Raw genomic sequence first — 15876 nt, 5'->3', positions numbered from 1 at the left:
TTAATAGTTACAGTCATCAAATCTTCCATGTACAGAGTGGAGCCTTCAAACGTTTAGATGCTATAATGACTATTTTTCATCTTATATAATAAAAAGGATACTTGCTATGGGAAATTTGCCAAGGAAAAGATCTTTGAAGCAATAGATTTTGAAGCCACGTGATTTATTCAAATCATAATGGTTTGCATCTGTTCACCACTCAATGCATGCTAGGCGTTATATTCAGTGCTTTACCTTAGTTATATAATCCTCTTAATTGCCGTATTAAATATCAACTGAAGCATGGAGGAGTTAAGCACCTGCCAAAAGTCACATGGCTAACAAATGATGGAGCTGAGATTTGAATCCAGGTGACTGGTCTAGTGCCTCCCCACACTATCCTCTGCTGTCTCTCTCACAAATCCTGAATTCAATAAGGAAATCAAATTAATAATATTGCATTTATAATAGTATTTATTGAGTACTTTCTGCAAGCCAGGCATTGTACTAAACACTTCCCCCTATCCAAAACAATCCACAGCCCTCTAAGGATTGAACAGAAATCAGACAAGGACAATCTGATACAAGTAACAAACTAAATGAGCAGCTCTAATTTCTTTCCTCTACGGTTTCATCTTTTGACACTTTGACTTCCATTTTGAGCTTACACTCAGCCCCAGAAATAACCCTCTGTCTTAAATACTCATCCCTCCAAGGATGAAAGTACCTTTATTGCCCCTTGCACGAATGAGACAAGCTAACATGTTCAAAAAGGGAATATAGCTACAATGTGGATGAACCTGGAAAACATGCTAAATCAAAGAAACCAGACACAAAAGATCACATGTTGTATGATTCTATTCATATGAATTACCTAGATAATTCCGCAAAGGTAAATCCGCAAAGACTAAAGATTAGTGGTTGCCAGGGGCTGGAGGGAGGAGGAAATGGAGAGTAATTGCTTAATGGGTATGGGGTTTTATTTTGGAAATGTTTTGGAACTCTACAGAGGTCATGGTTGCACAACAGTGTGAACATACTAAATACCATTGAATTGTTCTCTTTAAAATGGTTAATTTTATGTAAATTTCACCTCAATTTTTTGAAAAGGGAATATAAGATAAACCTAAAGACTAATATACAGACAGCACAGGACTAGAGAATCCTGGACATCATCAAATCAATAAACTGACCTAATCATTAAATCCATTTTGCTAAGGACACAGACCAACTTCTCACTTCCTGATTTTCAAACTTCCCAGACCCCCTTGGATGTCACTACTACTTTCAGTGGGTGGGCTGAATTTTTTATGGATGTCCATGATAATTATTAAATGATTTGGCCTGCCCAGGCCAAAGTTATCAGCTCTGACACTCTTCATTATTTCTAGGATGATTCAGTGGTCTTAGAGAAAATACGTTTTGCAGTTACACACTTCACCAATGACAACTGCTTGCAGTAAGAATGCCCATATATAGTAGTATAAGGCCTTGTTTCTCACAGCCTATGTTCTGAAAAGTAACCTAGAAAACCACGTTTGAGGAAAATTCATGTATTGGGTGCTCCAGTAATACTAATAATTAATGTCTCTAACTTTTATACCAGCATGAAATCTAGTGTCTAATCATGCTGTGGAAAATTTGGTGTCCAGTCCCTGCGAATCTGGCTCAGAATGACCTCCAAAGGGTGAAGAGGGTAAAACTGCAAAAAGCCCCAGGAGTACACACATTTCCAGAAAGAGTGTACACAGTTTATGACAATATAGTTAAGAATTTTTTTAAAGGGACACCAAGTTTTATTTTTATTTTTTAAGATTTTATTTATTTGACAGAGACACAGCGAGAGAGGGAACACAAGCAGGGGGAGTGGGAGAGGGAGAAGCAGGCTTCCTGGTGAGCAGGGAGCCCGATGCGGAGCTTGATCCCAGGACCCTGGGATCATGACCTGAGCCAAAGGCAGACACTTAAAGACTGAGCCACCCAGGTACCCCAAAGGGACACCAAGTTTTAAAAGATACTATAAACCCACTGTAAATAAAAGAGTATGGCACCGCCATTCATTTGGAAAAATAAAAATAGAAAAACTCTGGTCCCGCATCGGGCTCTCTGCTCCGCGGGGAGCCTGCTTCTCCCTCTGCCTCTGTCTCTCTCTTTGTCTCTCATGAATAAATAAAAAAAATAAAATCTTTAAAAAAAAAAAAAAAAGAGGGCACCTGGGTAGCTCAGTTGGTTAAGCGACAGCCTTCGGCTCAGGTCATGTTCCTGGAGTCCCAGGATCGAGTCCCGCATCGGGCTCCCTGCTGAGCAGGGAGTCTGTTCTCCCTCTGACCCTCCCCCCTTTCATGTGCTCTCTCTCATTCTCTCTCTCAAATAAATAAATAAAAATCTTTATAAAAAAAAAAATAGAAAAACTCTGAAAAAGAGCAATGAGAGGAAACTAGCCCCACTAAATTATAATGCCTCAATAACTTATGAGTACTGAAAAAAAAAACCTAAAGGAACAGAACAGAAAGTCCATAGTCTCAAGAACACGTAGGAATTCAGTATTTTACAAAGCTGGCACCTCAAGTCAGTGAAGTAAAAATGAGCAATTCAATAGATGATGTTGGGACAACTGGATAGCCACCTAGAAATTAAAAGTTGGATCCATATTGGGGAGCCTCGGTGGCTCAGTCATTAAGCGTCTGCCTTCGGCTCAGGTCATGATCCCAGGGTCCTGGGATCGAGGCCCGCATCGGGCTCCCCGCTCAGCGGAGAGCCTGCTTCTCCCTCCCCCACTCCCCCTGCTTGTGTTCCCTCTGTCGCTGTGTCTCTCTCTGTCAAATAAATAAATAAAATCTTTAAAAAAAAAAAAAAAGTTGGATCCATATCACCCACACTTTACACCAGAATGAATTCCAAATGAATCAAACATTTAAATGGAAACAAACGAAATAAAAGATGTGAAAGAATTCCTATATAATCCTGGCATGGAAGTGGCCTTTCAAATCATGCCTCAAGATACAGAATCCACAAAAGGAAAGATTGATCATTTCAATGTCATATAAATAAAAACTTCTGCATAGCAATTAAAAAAAAAAAGTTCAAGGAAATAGCAAACCTGGGGAAAAAATAGTTGCCATTCATATTCCAGAAAGGGCTAATCTATCTAATCTCTCTAATATAGAAAAACATAATAAATTCTTAAATATGTGAAGATGAAATAACCAATAACCCAATATAAAAGCAGGCAAAGGATTCAAGCAGTTCACAGAAAAGGAAATACAAAGAACTCAAACATATGACAAGATGCTCAATCTTACTCATAACAAGAGAAATGCAAAGTAAAACACAAAAAACCATTTGTCACTATCATTGGCAAAACTGCAAAATTTTGGTTACACACTATGTCAGTAATACAGTAGAAAAACAAGACATTGCTGGTGGAGTTTAAGCTGTACAATTCCTACGAAGGGATATTACACATTGCACATACTCTTTGATCAGGCAGGTCCACCGACAAATATTTAACCTACCCATTTAATCACCCACTTGTGACACACTGGACACTATTCATTGCAGACCTGTTTGTAACAGCAAAAGACTGGGGAAATACCTAAATGAGCAACGATGGGAAAATGATTAAATAAATTGTACACTCAACGTAATGGAATGCTATGCAGCTATAGCAAAAAGAATACAGCAGCCTTCTGTTTACTGATCTGGAAAGAACACCAAGGCATGTTATGAAGTTAAAAAGCAAAGTGCAGAATAATGCAAGCACTCCAGTCAGGCATCCCACTCTTCGAGTCTCCTGGGTCCAGGCACCAGACAGGTGAGTGAATGAGACTCCAGGGGCTGGCCCCTAGCTGTCGAGCCACTCCCAGCTTTTGGATCTTTGCAGCTGAGGTCCCAGATAACAGGAAGCAAAGACAAGCCATTCCTGTATTCCTAACCCACAGAATTAGCACAATCAAAGGGTTGTCTTAAGCCACCGAGTGGTCAGAAATTCTGCTATCCGGCACTAGTTACTGGAACACATGGTTTGAATTCCAAAATACAAGGTTCCTGGCCAAATACTGGTTCTCCTTCAGGGCACTCCCCACCTACCTGAGGTTGGAAGAGGCCAGATGACTTCTGGCTAATGAAAGGTAAGCAGAAAAGACATTCATCCCTCTATTCATTAGGGTTCAGCCAGGAAAACAGATGCCACACTAGATACTTAATAAGGCTCATTTAACATTGGACCTTGGGATAACAAGTGTTAGAAGGCCGTGAAAGCAAACAGGTGACACAGACGTAATAAATACCTGGGAAAAGCTGCCACTCTTTGGGCTGGAAGCCAAAGGAAGATGCTGCAGGTATCAGAACCTAGGAGGTTCGAGGAGGAGCCCCGGGAACTGGGAACCAGACCTCTGAGGAGGGGAGGCTGCCTGCCTGCTGCTGGTGGGGCTTCTGTTTGTGCCCAGAGGAGCTGGAGGCTGAAGCCAGTGCTGCTGGGAGGGCACGGGGCCCTCGCGGGATGGCGGTGAAAGGGGCACGAACAGGAAGGCGCAAGTGTCTTCTTTGCTGCCCTGCCCTCCAGCACTCCTGCTGACAAGCCCAATAGGGAGTGGGGGGGCCAAGGAGATGAGTATGTGCAGAATCCCAGTAGGGGGGCTTTGGAGCCCAGAGACTTGCAGCTTGAAGCTGGTACAGTCACTTCCAGGCAGGAGCATTTAATTTTCTCTCTTCCCCTGCCTTAGAGATGAAGGGGGCACCTGCTCTTATGGAGATGTCATATGCCTAGAACAGTGAGCCACCAAATGGAGATAAGCCCCCTAGGAGTGTCCCCCACACTCGAGGCAGGCTCTAGGGGAACAAGAAACAAATGTGTGAGGTGTTAGGGGGCACTGGTCTTTGGAGGCTGTTGGCTCAGGCAGCAGCCCCTGCCCTGCGCTGCCCACGCGCTGCACCTGCACACCTGGCTTGTTTGCAACGGGCCCAGCCCCAGCCACCTGCACAGACGCAAGAGGCTGGAACGGGGGTGGGGGGGGAGGGGACAGTTCTCCAGGGAGGTGAAGATGAGAGGCAAGAGTCAGCTCACCCATGCCTCAACCCGATCTGTCAGGGGTACCAGGGAGCTAACGAGAGCCCTGAGGGCATCAGAGACAACACTCGCATCACACTGAGGGCCTTGGGAAACTTGACCTAGAAACTACCATTCTGAGTGCTCTTGAAAGGCAAGTGGATTGGGCTTTCGACAGAAAGCAATGGAAAGAGAGCTAAGAGCAGGGGCACAGGTATGGGGGCCAGAAGGCATAAGAGTTGACCAAAGAAAGAAGTAGATAGGGGGCTCGTTTGGACCCAAAGATAGCCTCTTTTTTATGTTATTATCATGATTAAGAAGAACTAACAGAGAGGGCTCACTGCATGCCAGGCACCCAGCTAAGGACTTGATTGATGTTGACTCACGGGAACAACCCAGTGAGGTGGTCCCTATACACAGATGAGAGTCGCAGGCTCAGAGACATCAAGTCACTTGCCCAAGTCCACATACTAAGTGGTGGGCTCTGCCCCACACTCTTCATCACTCTGTGCAGGGTTCCCTGAAGAAAGCCTCCACACTGACCCCCGCACAAAAGATGGAGGGATTCCCCAAAGACAGAGTCCTTCTACCTCCCTCCATTCCACTCCACAGAAAGAGTTAAGAACATTCATGCCTAATACCTAAGACAGAAAGTTATACCTAGCCAGCCCCCTTAAGAGGTAGAAACAGCCAACAACAACTCTGTCCCCTTAGAAGATGAATATAGGGGTGAGGGTGCCCAGAAATTTTTCCTTATTACTTTAGACACGTCTTCCTCACTGTATGGACATGGCCATTGTGGGGCATTCTGACTGGACAGACAGTGTGCTGAAAAACTTGGAAGAAGGGAAGGCAGGAGCAGAGTACTCTAAGGTAGCATTTGCAGGTCTTCCCAGATGTTGCAATTCAGACCAGCTGCATCATAAACAACATTCATAGTTTTCCCTTTTTATTTTCATCGTCATGAACATGCTGAGATTTTTGCTATTACAGGAGCCCAGAGAAGTGTGGCTTATGTCTCAGCATCTCCTTAGCTTCGAGGGTGGTACAACACTTCAAGCAGGGGGGCTTAGCTCTCTAAGTGCGCTCCTGTGGCTGATGGTGCAGAAGACGCCAGCGACCACAGCACAGCAGAGAAAGCATGGCCGGGGGAGCCCAACTGGGCCCAGGGTGACCATGGGAGCCGGGACGGTCATTCTTGACCAGGGACTATCCACTGGGGCTGGGAAAGGGGTACCAGAATCTCCAGGAGGGATTTCCCCAGGTCCTACACCCTTTTCCCGGCCACCCTTCCCAGGAACTTGCTCTCTCTCCACCAACACCCTTGATAATCATTGCCAGGGGGAGCCTGTCTCTCTTAGGAGAAACTAGGACCAAGAGAAAATTGCTTCGGCAACAATCACAGCATATCCGGAATCTCTGCAGCCCACAGGGTCTTGCCTGAATGTGCCCTGCCATGTCCCTGCTGTGCAGAGAGAAATCTGGGAAAGCCTGAGGCCCGGGGTCAAGGTAGTGGTCAGGTTCTGGAGATGAGGGCCAGCCAGAGCCAGCCCTCAGCCTTTTCTGCCAGGGGTTCGTACCCCTTCCAGGGCGGAGCTCTGCCATCTCTGTATTTTATTAAATAAGGTGCCATTTCCTGGCACCTGGGGTCTATAGGAGCCAGCAGGTCTTTAAGTGAAGAAGGCGCTGGGTGTGGGGCCCACAGAGCCACCATGTGAGGGATGAAGGCTGTGGAGTGCCCACTGAGTGGGTGTCTGTCTAAACACAGCAGCCCCTGCTCAGCCTGGATTGCCACCACCTTTGGGGAATGTGGGCCCAGAGCTGCCAGATCTTACCATTTTGCAAGACAAACTGAAAAGCTGGAACGTCATGGGAAATTTCCCAACTATATAATGTTGACGCAAAACGTTATGAAACATGGGTCAATTGCTGTGTGCATTCAGCTTTCAACCTCTGCCTCCCATCCTGCTCTTCTGTGGAGAAGCGAGTATTAAACCTGTGGAGTTTCTACAAATGTCAACAGGTAAATTGCAAGTTATGGATGTATCCTAATGCTCCTTAAAACTTTCAGTATCCTGGGCGCCTGGGTGGCTCAGTTGGTTAAGCGACTGCTTTCGGCTCAGGTCATGATCCTGGAGTCCCGGGATTGAGTCCCACATCGGGCTCCCTGCTCGGTGGGGAGTCTGCTTCTCCCTCTGACCCTCCTCCCTCTCATGCTCTCTCTATCTCATTCTCTCTGTCTCAAATAAATAAATAAAATCTTTAAAAAAAAAAAAAAAACTTTCAGTATCCTTCCATTTGTCCAGCTCATATCTGGAATATGAGCTAAAAGACACTTTCCTAACAGAATCCAGAACATGCCAACCACTCCCAAGGCTGGTATTGCTGTGGTGTGTATAGGGCACAGTGGTCGTGGCCCCCGGACGTGAGAAACAGTAACTCCGCTTACAGAGATAGCTTCTCTGTGCTTTGTTTTCCTCCCCTGGAAAAGGGACATACTGAGGGGCACATGGCGGGCTCAGTTGGTGGAGCATGAGACTCTTGATCGCGGGGCTGTAAGTACACCACGTTGGGTGTAGAGATTACCTAAAGATAAAATCTTTTAAAAATAAAATAAAATGGGGCGCCTGGGTGGCCTCAGTCGGTTAAGCGACTGCCTTCGGCTCAGGTCATGATCCTGGAGTCGCGGGATCCAGTCCCACATCGGGCTCCCAGCTCAGCGGGGAGTCTGCTTCTCCCTCTGACCCTCTTCCCTCTCATGCTCTCTCTCATTCTCTCTCTCTCAAATAAATAAATAAAATCTTTAAAATAAAATAAAATACACCCAAACGGGTGTACTGAAAAGACCCACCTCATAATGCAGTTATTGAAGAGTAAATGAGTTAAAATATGCAAATACTTGGAACAGCACCTTGCACACTACCAGCGTTAGCTTTATTTTTAGTCAGGACATCCCAGCCCGCCAAAAAGCCAACCTATGAGGCCTCCAGCCAAGGGATGATACCAATCTCTTGCTTCCAGGGACATAGAGCCATAGCAGGGCCAGACCTGGCCTCGCTCTCACCCCACACAAGTACCAGGCGCAGACACACCCATAAGGGAGAGGGGAGAGGTGTCCACACCCCTGACGACATCCTCTTCCTCCCATCAGATGAAGTATGAAGTCAGTAAGCTGGTGGATAACCTTAGAAATACAAAGTAGAAAGCAGATTTAGTCATTCTCCAGATAGCTCATCCCATTTCTTCCTAAAACACGGACCGCCAAGCCATTATAATAAGGATTCAGATCTGCCTGACAGACCAAGTCCTGCTTGAGTTGCAGCATCATGATGTAGAAAAAGCCTGGGGCGAACCCATCTCTCCATATCAGTATCCTATCTGGAACCTGAATATCAACAAACACTTGCTGAACACCCACTATAATCAAAGTACTGTTCTCAGTCACTGGGAATTGTAAAGAAAATAATGGTACCTGGTTCTGCAGAAGCTTATCCGTTCCCTGAGTTAACAAATATTTATTAAATTCTCACTTTGTACCAGGTACTGATCCAGACACTAGGGAAAGAGCACAGCACACAACAGATCACAGCCCAGCCTTCTGGACCACAGGATGTCGGTAGGGGAAGGGGCAGGGCAGATAACAAACAAAGAGTTAAGTAGATTAAATAGTAGAGCAGTTGGTAACAAGCAGTGTAGAGAGAATACAACAAAGAAGAGGAGTGTGTGAATGGAGGACAAGTATACAGAATAGTAGGAGACGGTGTAGTAACCCTTGTGAGCCTGCATGGCGCGGGCCGCCATGGTGGGTGGGGAAAGGAGCAAGGAGCCTTCAGCAGACGTTGGGTAGACCAAGCTCTGGGGCAGAATGGAGAAAAGGGAAGAACCTCAGGGACTGCAGCCGTGAGAGCCAAGGGGAAGGTGTCAGGTACTCCAGCGAGCATCCCTTGAGTCAAAAAAAGGGACCACAAATTCACTAACCACAGACCTCTCCTCTGGGGTTAGCAGAGCACCTGGTGGCCAGGCAAGAAGGGGGCACCGAACTGGAATGTGGCAAATGCCAACCCTGGGCCCCCAAGATCCCACACGAAGCGAGGTGACCCCCTCCGTTTTATTTCATAAGGACCTTCAAGCTCCCTGACCTCTCCTCCCAAACACCTGGGCTCCCCTAGGGAAAAGCGGGGAAGGAAGAGGAGGTTGTGGGATAAGCATGCTATCCAGAACGGAACACCACACAGAGGCATGGTTCCATTCTTCCAACTGGACTAGGCTTTATTCAGGCTAATTTTCTCTTGCTCCCCAGCCAGTGAACGCTCAAGGGAAAATCAGATCAACAATAGATGACGAAATTGCATTTTCTTTGTTTGGGGGTAGAGGGAGGGAGAGAGAAAAAGTGGAGGTCCCAGGGTGGGTGGAGGATTGCAGGAGTTGAGGCATTAGAGAAAGTGAGCTAGAAAGCCAGGGGTCGAGGTCAGAAAGGGGATGACTGAGGCTGAGATGCAGGAGGGCTGGCAGGTCCTGGCAATGATACTGTGTGATGGACGCCGGCAGGAGTCGATGCCTGAGATGCCCCGGAGGACCAGCTCATCCACAGGGAGACCGAGGCATTGCAAGACTCCTGTGTGTGTGGTGTGCATTTTATCAGGAGACAAAATCACAAGCGAGTCCCACTTTGCTCAGGGGTAAAATGAGCTCCCAAGGACATGAGTATTAAATGGAAAGCAAAGGGCCAAACAGGCCCTAAGCACTCAGTAAGGGTCATCTATTGTCATTAAGACCGCAATGAACTGGCTCATAAATCAGTTTTAGTCTTTTCCCCAGAATTTTAGTTCTTCCTAGCGTTGGCAAATACTCTGCTTTTTTGTTCATAAAATATTTTGTACATAGGAACAATGCAACACACGTAAGCCCGCAAATACACACGTGCATACTTCACCCTTGTTCTTTAAAACCAGTAGACATGGTCATGCCCACCGATTTCAGGGTTTTAAGGGATGGCTGAAATTATCTGCTCAAGTCCCTCCACTCCTACTTGAAAACTTACAGAAGAGGAGACCTGGGCTGGGCGAGGCTGGGACTGGTCTAAGATCACTTGGTTGTAGAGTCATAACTAGAACCCGGGGTCTAAACTCCTCTCCTGTTTGTACGGAGGCAGGCTTTCCTAAGCGCCTGGACACAGCCACCAGCCGAGGTCCCTGAGAAGGTCCCCCTCTGTGCTCGAGCGGCCGGAGCGCCCGCGCTCCGCTGGGGTCAGCAACCCACCTCACCGGGGTTCGGCAACCGCTGCCCTGGACGGGGCAGGACTCGTGCGCCGCGGCCGCCTCCCGTGTTCCAGTTAGCGGGGAGGGAAGCTCCCTGGCACGCGACGGGCCGAGGAGAGGTCGCGGGAGTGGCGCGGGCGTGGGGCGGGCCTGTGGCGGGCGGAGGCCGGGGGCGGAGACTGCGCGCCGCCCGCGTGGGAGGGCCTCAAAGCGGACCCTGCAGACTCGCGTCCTCGCGCGCGGCGCCGCAGAGCTCGGGCGGTGCGGACGGGGGCCGGTGAGCCGCTGCGCGCGGGCTGCCCGAGGAAGCGCGTCGCCAGCCGGGCCCTGCGCTCGGCCCCCCGGGCCCTGCGCTCGGCCCCCCGGGCCAGCCGGGGGTGCGGCGGCGCGGACGGGCGCCGAGCGTGTGTCCTCGCGTCCGCCCGGCGCGGTGCGTCCATGGGCAGCCCCTGGAACCGCAGCGACGGCGCGGAGGGCGCCCCGCTGCCCTGTGACGAGCGTCTCTGCTCGCCCTTCCCCCTGGGGGCGCTGGTGCCGGTGACCGCCGTGTGCCTCGGTCTGTTCGCCGTCGGGGTGAGCGGCAACGTGGTGACGGTGCTGCTGATCGGGTGCTACCAGGACATGCGGACCACCACCAACCTGTACCTGGGCAGCATGGCCGTGTCCGACCTGCTCATCCTGCTCGGGCTCCCCTTCGACCTGTACCGCCTCTGGCGCTCGCGGCCCTGGGTGTTCGGGCAGCTGCTCTGCCGCCTCTCGCTCTACGTGGGCGAGGGCTGCACCTACGCCACGCTGCTGCACATGACGGCGCTCAGCGTCGAGCGCTACCTCGCCATCTGCCGCCCGCTCCGCGCCCGCGTCCTAGTCACCCGGCGCCGCGTCCGCGCACTCATCGCGGCGCTCTGGGCCGTGGCGCTGCTCTCCGCGGGGCCCTTCTTCTTTCTGGTGGGCGTCGAGCAAGACCCCGGCATCGACGCGGTTCCAGACCTTAACGGCAGCGCGCCGTTCACCCCCTCGCCCCGCACCTGGCCGCCGCCGTCGCCGTCCCCGCCGTCGGGGCCCGAGGCCGCGGAGGCCGCGGCCGCCGCGGCCGCCGCGGCGCTGTTCAGTCGCGAGTGCCGGCCGAGCCCGTCTCAGATGGGCGCGCTGCGCGTCATGCTGTGGGTCACCACCGCCTACTTCTTCCTGCCCTTTCTGTGCCTCAGCGTCCTCTACGGGCTCATCGGGCGGGAGCTGTGGAGGAGCCGGGGCCCGCTGCGAGGCCCGGCCGCCTCCGGGCGCGAGAAGGGCCACCGGCAGACGGTCCGCGTCCTGCGTAAGTGGCGCCCCCTCTGTTCCAAACACGCCAGCCCGCGGTCCAGGCAGCGTCCCCTTCCCCTTGTCTCCCAACGCCTCTTCTAGCTACAATTCCTTGTGTCATTTTGCTCCAGCCTCCACCTGCCGGTCCTGCCCGTCTCCAGAGAAAACCATCTCCAGTCCTCTGATAGTTCTGGGTAACCCCAGGGCGCCCCCGAGGAGTGTGGTATTTGGTGGGATGCCTGGGTCCGCTAAGCCGCTGGATCCGTGAGCCGGGCTGATCCAGGATGGGGAAACCAACCGCCTGTCTCTGTTAGATGCCATAGATGTGAATTACTCATAGTACCTTTGAGAACATGGGGTAGAGTGCATTAAGCTAAATTAAAAAAAAAAACAAAAAAACTTAATGTTAAGTTATCCTGCAGGCTAAAGTGAACCATGCCCATATCAAAACAAAAAATTGTGCTGGAAGGAAGCCTGCCAGAACATCTTGTTAGTAGAAATTTCTCCTTCTGGTTTATGTCCAGCCGTGATAACGCATATATGCAGTTTTAAAGCAAATGTCGATGCTGTTTGCAGCCTGGTAGTTGTCCTGGGGTGGGAATCGGCTAGGTAAAAGTTTATTTAATTTGTTTGCTGTTACTTATTATTTCGGATGGTTTCGCGGCGGGGGGGAGGGGGGCTTATTTGTTTTCGGATGCTTTAGCTAACTCTGGTGCCTGTGTCTTGTTTTACAGTGGTGGTGGTTCTGGCATTTGTAGTTTGCTGGTTGCCTTTTCACGTGGGCAGGATCATTTACATAAATACAGAAGATTCTCGGATGATGAACTTCTCTCAGTACTTTAACATTGTAGCTTTGCAACTTTTCTATCTGAGTGCGTCCATCAACCCGATCCTCTACAACTTCATTTCAAAGAAGTACAGAACAGCGGCCTGGAACCTGCTGCTGGCCAGGCAGTCCAGACAGAGAAGTTTCTGCAGAAGCAGGGACATGGTGGGGGACACAGGAGGAGATACTGCTGGCTACACAGAGCAGAGCACCAAAGTACAGACGTCATCGACCAGCATGGCCAAGCAAGTGGCTTCCTCCCACAACGTGGGGACTTCAGGGAAAACAGGTCTATAGGGAAAGAAGGACTGCAAGTGGGCAACTGATGCCATTAGGAAGAATTGGGAAGAGTGGTCAGCATTTTGCAGATTGATCGGCAACTTTGTCAGCATGATTTTTTTTTTCCTTTTTTAAACCAAGCTACGCAATTTAACCACCTCCCGGCATACCCCTCAAGGACGTTGATTTCAGCCTCGGGAAATCCCACAACACAAAATGTGCTCTGGGGAGGTTTTCTAAGTTTTCATTCTCCTAGACTTTGCAAATATGATTGCTCATTTTCTGGTTAATAAGTCATACAGAGAGATGCTGTCATGAGACTTGTCTCCTCTGAGATCAGGGGTGTATTTGTATTTTCATGTTCTGGATATACATGTAATGGTGCATATACAAGGAGCCCAGGATAATTAGAGCTTTTATTCAAGAAATTATTTAATGCCTACATAAGGTAGCAGAATTTTTTAGAAGCAAATGAAAGGAATTGTGGGTAAAGGCCAATGTTCAGGGGTCCCACCTCACTCCTGGCTGAGAACAAATCATAGAGTTGAGGGACAATACCGTCTTTTGGAACTGCTGTGCATCAGCAAGTGTGTTGCCACCCACTTGTCCCCGAGACTGCCCCCCAGGTTTGCCCAGTGCCCTGGCTTCAAGGCAGCGCCCCGGACACCGAAGCCTGAGGGCAGGGAGCAACTGCAGGGCTTGGCTTCCCTGCAAAGTGACTGCTAATGACATTTATAAAGATCGTTATTGTGCCTTATTTGCCTCCGCTTGGTGGGATACGTATTACCATCATTCCTGTTTTACTGGTGACGAAATCGAGTCTTCGATGTCCCAGGGTGGGTATGAGTCTGAGCGCCAGTCTTTAGATTCTTACCCATTCCCGCCATGAGACGCTGCTCTTACTGCAAAACACAGGAGTCAATGGATGTAATCAGGGCTGAAAGAGAATGTGTCCGCCTTTCTGACCAACAACTCTGTCCCTGTTTTGTGTTTTACAGTTTAAAACACAGACCTGTTTTCAGAGGGCTGCTGCCCGCCCCCCAAAGGGCCTCATTGACTCCACCGTCTGTAAGAATGGCGCCCCCTGCAGGCGGGCAGGGCACAGAGTCTCTGTTGTAAACTACAGACGGTGAATCCATAGAGTCCACTCAGCGTGCTGACAAAGGTCTGTCACTTTTACACTGACCAACCAAATACAGTGATGCCTTTAGGTCCCCGTGAAGGGTCCTGACACCCTGGTCCTGCCCTCAACTGGGACAGCAGAGAAGTCTTTCGTCTGCATTGTGTCTCTGCCAAGTGGAGGGACAAGCAGATAGTGGCTGCTTGGGGCGGCCGTCCCCAGACTGTACATGGCAGGTATTTGGTGATTACTTGCAAAAAGGACTCTGTGGAGTCACCACAGCACGTATCACATCAGAGGTCCCAAGTTGTCGCACCCAGCTTTCCTTGACTTCTTTTGTCCCAGAACAATCTCCCCATCCTCCCTCCTCAAGAACTCTTTGAAACCTGGGGGACTGAGGAACACTGTTGGAGCCAGCAGGGTTCGCACAGGGGGGACGTGCCAGCCTTGTGCCCCGGCCACTCCTCGGCTTGGTGGCCCTTCGTAGGGGTGTGCTGGAGCTGATGCCGCACACAGTGTCTCTGCTCGTGGGGGTTCGTCTGTGGGGCAGTCAGATGAGGCCTGTTCCCTATGGAAGGTCATGGCTAAGAACCTTACTGATATCTTAAGTGTAATAGAGCTATAGAAGCAAAGACCTCTCCTTTGAGTTTTTTCGGTGAGATTCCAGAAGAGAGGGATTTATATCCCACTTCCCTGTGACCTAAGTGTGTTCCCAGGTGTGTGGGAGTGGGGAGGATCCCCCTTCCTTCACCACTGGGTGCCTGAGGCGGAGGGTGTGAAGCCCATCCCTCCTGCAGGTCACTGTGCAGTTGTTTCTGAAGTGCTGGCCTCACTCATTAATGGACTGTGAAATCAGTGGACTCTGTCACTTTTTTTTTTTGTAACAGGAAGGAGTGGGGCAAGAACAGAATAGAGAAACCAGGCCTTCACGTGTGGTAAGGGGAACTGTTATGTTGTAAAACTTGTTTCAACTATTAGCCCGTGTCTTTCCTGGTTCACAAAATAAAATGTGTTCTTACTGTGGGTCGTGGTCAAGAATATTTGAAAAATTGTTCTCAGATCTAAAATTGTTCTCTACCCCAGCAGAAAGCGTCCTTCTGTAACAAGAGGGGGATTCCTCAGAAGACCCAGGATGGCTGGTCAGGGATCATTGGAGAGTGTGGTTTTCGGTCCTGGGCCCCCCTCCCTCTTCCCAGGGGTGGTGTCATCAAGGCTGTTCCCCAGGGCCACTCCCCACACCCTCCACGTGCTGGCGTCCCTGCAAGGTTCTCTTGAACCCTCTCTGCTGTCTGCAGACCAAAATGCTTTTGTTAGGTGAGGCATCAGCCTTGGGGAAGGGTTTGTGTTTCATTCATTCACATGGCAAATATTTACCAAGCGAAGGCTAAGTGTATGACCGAACACGCTAGAAAGATAAGTCCATGTCATGGCATCCAAGTCAATCTCCTTTCTAATGGCACTATCTTGTTTGAAATGTGTAATCGTGTCATCCAGACTAACCCAGATTTCGCTCACAGGGTAATAAAATCACCTACATCAGATGGGCGTGCAGAATATCACGGTGGTGTTACTCACAGAGACATACATTCCTCCCTTTTCCATATGTGACATTTCCACTTCTGAGGAAATGTTCAAAGAAGCTATTGCACAACACCTCCTGGGAACCTAGAGTCCCCTGCACAAGCCCTCAATGGGACATGAGAGGGCAACATGTTTAATGTTTGAACACGTCCCCTCCTGACCATTTCTACTCCTGTAACAATAACGCTCACCAGCATGTGAAAGCGTTGGGGACATAAGTGTTCATGGTTGTGCAGGTCGAGTGTTTTAAGGGGAGCTTTGAAAAGACTTTTCTTAAACATAGATGCAAGGCAGTTTTTCATTGTGAGCCAACTTTTTTTTTTTAACGTATTTATTTGACAGAGAGAGCAGGAGCAGGGGGAGCAGCAGAGGGAGAGGGAGAAGCAGGCTCCCTGTTGAGCAGGGAGCCCGATGCGGGGCTCGATCCCAGGACCCTGAGATCATGACCTGAGCTGAAGTCAGATGCCTAACCGACTGAACCACCCAG

At 49.6% G+C, this 15876-nt stretch overlaps 1 protein-coding gene across 1 annotated transcript; it reads left to right on the top strand.

The window, feature by feature from the left end:
- Positions 1 to 10722: 10722 nt before the first annotated feature.
- On the top strand, positions 10723 to 15605 carry MLNR (motilin receptor). Its single transcript, XM_006746810.3, has 2 exons — positions 10723 to 11599; positions 12318 to 15605. Exons 1-2 carry the CDS (start codon positions 10723 to 10725, stop codon positions 12704 to 12706), a joined length of 1266 nt encoding a protein of 421 aa, XP_006746873.1. The 3' UTR covers positions 12707 to 15605.
- The last annotated feature ends 271 nt before the right edge of the window (positions 15606 to 15876 follow it).

This window comes from Leptonychotes weddellii, chromosome 3 (genome assembly GCF_054177405.1).
Source record: "Leptonychotes weddellii isolate Sample4059 chromosome 3, ASM5417740v2, whole genome shotgun sequence".
In the NCBI taxonomy this organism is placed as follows: domain Eukaryota; kingdom Metazoa; phylum Chordata; class Mammalia; order Carnivora; family Phocidae; genus Leptonychotes; species Leptonychotes weddellii.
The sequence above is the reverse complement of the archived record's forward strand: the minus strand, read 5'-3'. Positions and strand labels throughout refer to the sequence as shown.